This window comes from Ambystoma mexicanum, chromosome 3q (genome assembly GCF_040938575.1).
Source record: "Ambystoma mexicanum isolate Mex_15411 chromosome 3q, UKY_AmexF1_1, whole genome shotgun sequence".
NCBI classification, from domain to species: Eukaryota; Metazoa; Chordata; class Amphibia; order Caudata; family Ambystomatidae; genus Ambystoma; species Ambystoma mexicanum.
The window spans coordinates 725898120-725904687 of record NC_090926.1 but is presented as its reverse complement, the minus strand read 5'-3'; the positions used below and the strand labels follow the sequence as shown (position 1 = coordinate 725904687).

The 6568-nt window shown below is 45.2% G+C and overlaps 1 protein-coding gene across 1 annotated transcript; it reads left to right on the top strand.

Annotated features, from left to right (window-relative positions):
* The first annotated feature begins 256 nt into the window (after window positions 1-256).
* On the top strand, window positions 257-844 carry LOC138448009 (octapeptide-repeat protein T2-like). Its single transcript, XM_069604540.1, has one exon. It carries the CDS (start codon window positions 257-259, stop codon window positions 842-844), a length of 588 nt encoding a protein of 195 aa, XP_069460641.1.
* Window positions 845-6568: the final 5724 nt, after the last annotated feature.

Below are 6568 nucleotides of genomic sequence, written 5' to 3'. Positions count from 1 at the left end.
TGCACCCAAACTAAAGAAATATAGTACTGCGTGGGTTAAAGGTACCGCCCACAAGATGTTTATGCAATGGCCACAAAATGGGCCTTTATCTAAATCCGTCTTACAACATATGACGACATATTTGCATGCCACATTTACAGGCAAGAAGTTAGAAAAGCGCCTTGCTGTTCTCGAGTTGTGAAAAATTTATGAACAGGGAAAGGAGGAAGAACCGCCAACAGATTGGATACTTAATGTATGCACAGAGGGGGGTGAGATGCCTACCGCGACACCTGCCCTATCCGAAACGAAAGTTGAAAAAAGGAAGGATGAGGAGTTATACACGTTGAGGGAACTTAAAGCAGCTACGGGGTACAGCAAACCCACATATGAGTCACCTACACACAGTAGTGATGAAAATCAAGGGAAGGATAAGGACAAGAATATTAACGCCGCAGTCCTAAGGGACAGGGAGAGACAAGATGACAAAAAAGATCAGGCACAGAGAAGTGCATCTCTCGATAAGGAGAGAGAAGGGAAGAGATGGAAAGGGAGCGAAGACAGAACGGATGAGATAGTATTCGCAAAAGATGAATGGATGGAAGGACAAATCTTACTAAAACTCGATGGGAAAGGTGTTGATGACGCGAAACAAAAGGGGAGGTTAGATGAGACACATAGGAAAGGGAAAGAAAAGGAGTTAGGAGACGAAAGGATAAGAAGGAAAGAAAAACAAAGGTTATATCGTGAAGAGCAAGAAACACAGCTCAATCGTGACCCAAGAGCAGCCAACAATCAAGACAGACAGAAACAGCAAAGGTTCGAAGAAGAGCAAAGGATATGTGAAAAAAGAATAAGGAGGTGAAGAGATGAGGAAATTTGAAGGACAGATGAACATAGAAATGAAAAGAGAAAGGAAGAAGATAGGGTCAGAGAAGAGGCGAGGAAACGCAAAGAATTTGCCAAGCCAAGAAATACAGTTGACCATCGCACATTATTGTAGACTGTTGCAGGAAAAGAATCGCAAAAGGAAGCAACTCGAAAAGATGAGGAAGCAAAATTGGTGCAAAAGAAATTATCAAAATGTGCTCTTAAGGGAGCCATGATACCTAGCACAGCTGAATCAAGCATGCAGCAGGTGGCTAGTCCGCAGCAGAATATTCAGGGAAATGTTGGATTTTATCCAAGGGGAAGAGGATTTAGGGGAAGAGAATGGCAGAGCAATCAGGGATGTTTCCAAAATAATCAAGGAGGTTTTCAAAATATGCAAAATGGTAACCATGATATGTCAAATGGGAAAATAATCCGACCACCGCCAGTATGTTGGCTGAGTGGAATGACAGGACACTTGGCGCGCACATGCAGAAATCAAGGTGTGACGCAGAACGGCCAAGGGATAGGAACAGGCATGGCAAATCTACCCACAGTTTTACAGCAGGGTGGTGCACAGACTCACGCAGTGCAACAACATGGACAAGGACCGCAGAAAGGGGTGCAGCCACAAGGCATGGGGAATTTTTCACAAGGACAATCCCAACAGGCACCGCTGCAACTATCACAGACCATGAACCCTGGAATAGGAGTTAATAATGAGAATGGGGGAAATCCACCAGCACATAGTGGGCCGAATTTGTATATAAACTGGGACAGCTCACTGGGAACCCTGATGTGTTCTATCCTATCAGTGATACCAGACCCTCACAGGGAACCTAGGGTGTATGTCGTTATAGGGGATAAAGAATATTCCTTCCTTGTTGAGACGGGTGCAACACGCTCGTGCATACGTGAAGGCAAGTTTTCCTTGTCCGGCGAGGCTATAGATACTCAGAGTTTTACAGGAGCTACCAGTCGAGTTCCCTTTACCAATGCACTTCCAGTCTCTATAGGAGATTGTGAAATTAATGTACCTCTATTATATTCTCGGCAGACCCCAGTAAACATTTTGGGTCAAGATTTAATGACAAAGTTGAACATGACAATCTCGTTCACGGAGGAGGGCATAGTATGTACCTCTCCAGGAATGCACTATTCAAATGTATGCGAAATGATTAGAGCATACTCAGGACACATAGCCATGATGGACATACCATTAGAGCCAGACATCTTCGCATGCGGTGTGCGTGTGCTTATGGCAGGATTGCCAGGCCTCGCAGACAAAGTCATGAGAACCCCTGTTGAGTTCTTATTCAGACCCAGAATACTGATGCACGAGGAGAAGGGACCAGTATTTCCCTTGATGATACACACAGCTGTAATGCGAGGGAAAGTGGTCTTTGTTGACGGTTACGATGACAAGGGCAGACAATGGTGCGCGAAAATTGCCATTGTAGAAGGATATCGAGTGACTGACGTCACCGATGACGATCTGTTTGAAGAACAAGCAGAAATGTGAAAGACAATGGTGTAAGTGAGTCTCACCTTTTGGGTAAAGATGATTAAAAGAGAAGTACCTCAGAGAATGATGTTAGCACTAAAACGTCTTGAATATTTTTATACTGTCTCAGTGTGGACTACAGGACCCTATGGCATGGGTCTCTTGAAAGGGGAAGCAAAGATTAAACTGAAACCAGGAACAATTCTGCCAAAAGCCCGACAATATCCCATGTCCAGAGAGGCAGATGAGGGGATTTGCAAGTCAATTTCTGCCATGCTGGACCAGGGCATCTTAGTGATGTCAGAGGCACCATGTAATACGTCAGTGTATCCTGTTAAAAAAAAATAAAGGGGGTTCTTGGAGGCTAGTGCAGGACCTAAGGCCAATAAACAATATTGTTTAGGCTGAGTTCCCTCTAGTCCCTAGCCCATCTACAATCCTATGTAATATACCCGTTGAAGCAAAATATTTCATGGTGATTGACTTGAAAAATACATTTTTCTTAATCCTGTTGACCCATGACTCCCAAGATCTGATGTCATTCACGTTCAGACAAATGCGAATGAAAAGCACGAGGCTGCCACAGGGGTACTGTGAGTCTCTGTCTATTTTCAACAGAGTCCTGCAGATGGATTTAAGCAATATTGCATTAAAAAGTGTTGTCCTGCAGTATGTGTATGACATCTTAATCTGCAGCACAACTGAAGAGCAATGCAGGCACGATTCTGTTCAGCTATTGACGATACTGGCTGAGAAAGGATATAAGGTTGACAAAGAGAAGTTACAATATGGTCATCAAGAAGTGCTGTACATAGGCCAGCTGATCTCACATGAGGGAAAAAGAGTGACCCCAGAAAGGGCTGAAGCCATACTGAACACGGCTAAGCCACACACGATAAAACAGATGCAAAGCTTTTCATGCCTATGCAACTACATTAGGGCATGGGTCTTCGACTACAGCTCTTATACCAAGCCTTTACTTGAAGCCCTAAAGAAGGCCCAAGTGATGAAGGAAAAGATCGAATGGTCTGAGACCATGGAGAAAGGGTTTGCTGAACTCAAAAGAGCTATTTGTACAGCTCCAGTTCTAGGGATCCCTAATTATGCAGAGGAATTGTACATGTTTTCACACACAAATGGCAGCGTCATGACAACAGTGCTCGCTCAAAGAACCTTGTTGGGATACAAGCCCCTAGCATATTGCAGCGGGAATCTGGACCCAGTAATGAGAGGCCACTTCCCATGTGAACAAAGTTTAGCTGCCGCAGCGTTCACCATAGAAAAGGCAACAACCATTGTAATTGGATGGTCAATGACATTGTATGTCGAGCACTCGCTATTTGCCATTCTGGTGAAACCAAAGGGCACACTGACATCTCAGAGAGCTTCTGCTTATGAAGTGATCATATCGAATCCATCAATAAAAATAGTTTGATGTAAGATAGTAAACCCCCATGTTCATAGCAGAGCCAGTCACTGAAGGAGAGCCGATACATGACTGTGCAAATTATGAAGAATTCTATGATGTAATCCCCAGGGTGAAAGAAAATGCCTTGGCAGGAGGAGAGATCGTCTTTATTGACGGGTCTTCAAGGATTGATCAAAGTGACGGACAAAGATATACAGGCGTCGCTGTAATGAAACACACAGCAAATGGAGAATTTCAAGTGCTTCTTAGTGCAGAAATACCATCTCATTACTCAGCACAGGCTGCAGAATTATTGGCATTGATACTCGCCATTGAGAATCACACAGACCAGGAAGTAACAGTGTACAGTGACTGCGCCTATGTGACGTCAACAGTGCACGCAGGCTTAGCGCGCTGGAAAAGGTGGTGCTACCTCTGAGCGGGCTGACCGCGTTTGCACAGTACCTTTAAAGCGAAGGAGAGCTGTAGCTGAGGCAGTTGTTCCTGGTATTTCGAGCAGATCTCGCTGTTCCTGAGCTTCAGTCGTGGGGACAATAAGGAGGACATCAGGAGGTTCCTGCACTACCCAGGGAGGAGGCCACAAGCTTGGCAAAATGTAGGTTTAAGGTATGAGTGCCTTAAAGACCACAAACTTGTATCCTTCCCACTGGCTATCTGGTTTTGCGCAGCACTCTGCAGAAAATTCAACCAGTATCGGGACGGTGTCCAGTCGGCTTACGAGTTGGTTGTTCCCACCAAAGTCAAGGGAAGAAGTTAACCTTGAAGGGCTTCTCTGTTGATGGAGTTTCAGGCAATTCAGACCTGCAGCAGGGTTTCACCAGTCGTCCAGGAGTTGCAGTAGTCCTCTTCCTTCAGCTCGTCTTCGGTTATTTCGTTGCAGTGGTCGACTCTGCTTTCCAAGTCCCAGAGACCTGCTTTTAAACAGTTTCCGCCATTCATTCCAGCCTGGCTGTCACTCACAAAGCAGGGTTGCTGTCCTTTCCGGCCGTTAAAGTAGGGACCCGCAAAGGGACCTTGGTGCTAAGTACGGTGCCGCAATTTGCGGCACCGTACTTACCGCCTTCCCCATTCCCATTGAGCCCTATAGGGCAAAAATGGGAATGGGGAAGGGCCATGGAGGAAGGGGGAATTACCCCCCCGCCAACCTTGTAATGGAGTGGTAATTCCCCCTTTCTCCATGGCGGAGTCGGTAACTTACCACCATGGACCATGGTGCTAACAGCACCATGGTCTTCCGCCAGGGTCGTAATGAGGCCAATAGTGACAAAAAGAGTCGACAAAAAAGGCACCCTAGCTGGCATTTTTTATTTCAAATGTCCGAGGGAAAGTAAATCGAAATCAGTGCTTTCCATATCTTTTTTGAACAAAGAACTCTATTTATTTCAGCATTCGAGATTCCTAGGTTGTTTTCCCTCTACGGCTGCAACAACCCCTTCGAGGCATTTTAACAACGCACTCTGAAACTTAGTTCACACAAATTCAGGGCCTATGACAGACGGCAGTAAAACCAGTTTAATGGGGCCTGCAAGGCAATCCCACCACGCAATTTGGTATAAGAAACATAATGCTTTTGGGATAGAATATTCAGTTTTAATTTAAAACGATGAAAAAGGATTTAAAGGCAGGTCACCTCCACCTCACAGCAACAAATGTGTAACAAAATAAAATATAGTATATCGTTACAATGAAACCTGTCTACATGTGTCTCTCTAGTTGACACACGTTAACCTTAAAATGCAAAAATAAAATCACAATGCAAAAATAAAATCACGTATTCAAAAAGACATCCATCCATAAAGTACCATATGTGAATGGCTAGTCTTAACACAGGTTCTTATGATTTACTCACTTCAATGACAACCACAATATTAAAGCATATAAAATGAAATGTCATATCAATGGGGGTCATTCCAAGTACGGCATAAGGGGGTTAACAGCAGCGGTAAGGATGCCGGTGCTGTTAACCCCCTACCGCAGCATTCCGAGGTCCCTTAGCAGCTCCCACTAGGGCCCGCTGGTTTTACCAGCCGCCCTTAGCTGGATCCGCTAAGGGACCAGGAAGCTAATAACGAGCCCGCTATTTGCAGGCCCGTTATTAACTCCTTCCTCATTCCCATTGAGCCCTATACGGGCTCGAATGGTAATTGGGGAATGGCATTCAGAATGGGTCCGCCATTACCGGGTCCGCCTAGGTCGGAATGTCCCGGTAAATCCCCATTCTGACACCACGGACCCAGACACGGGTTTGGAGGCAGCCATGGTGCCATTAGCACCATGGCTATCTCCAAACTCGTAATGACCCCCATTTGTGTGTATGTGCGTATGTATATTTGAATGCATATATGTATGTACACCTATCAGGGAACCAATAGAATTCTTTTCAAAGGGTATTCACCCAGGGGGTTAAAAGTCGAGTGCAAGGGTAGCAGAGGAGCTGTGATGGGTAGGAGAGGCCAGATCTCTAGCAAGGGAGAAATAGTGTTGAGTGAAATTATCAGCTATTGGTGAGATGCCCTTTGAAGGGGAAGGCCTTAAGGTCCTTCCTGAAGTGATGGATGGTGGGAACCAGTTTTATCTGCATTCAAAACTTGTTCCAAAGACATGGTACAGGATACACAGCAGGAAAAGCCTTGCTTCCTCTGTGTACCCTGTGTCTCCCCCTGTCAATTCTTTTTTGTCAGCCTTGCAATTTTGTGACTTTTGGTGGTGTGCTGGACTCCAGAGATTGTGCATTTCCTGGCCAGGACTGTTTCTACTTTTGGTAATGGAATTTGGTCCGGCTGGGC

Excerpts from the sequence above, each read along its gene's own strand:
- LOC138448009 (XM_069604540.1), top strand. The coding sequence starts at position 257 with ATGCCTACCGCGACACCTGCCCTATCCGAAACGAAAGTTGAAAAAAGG.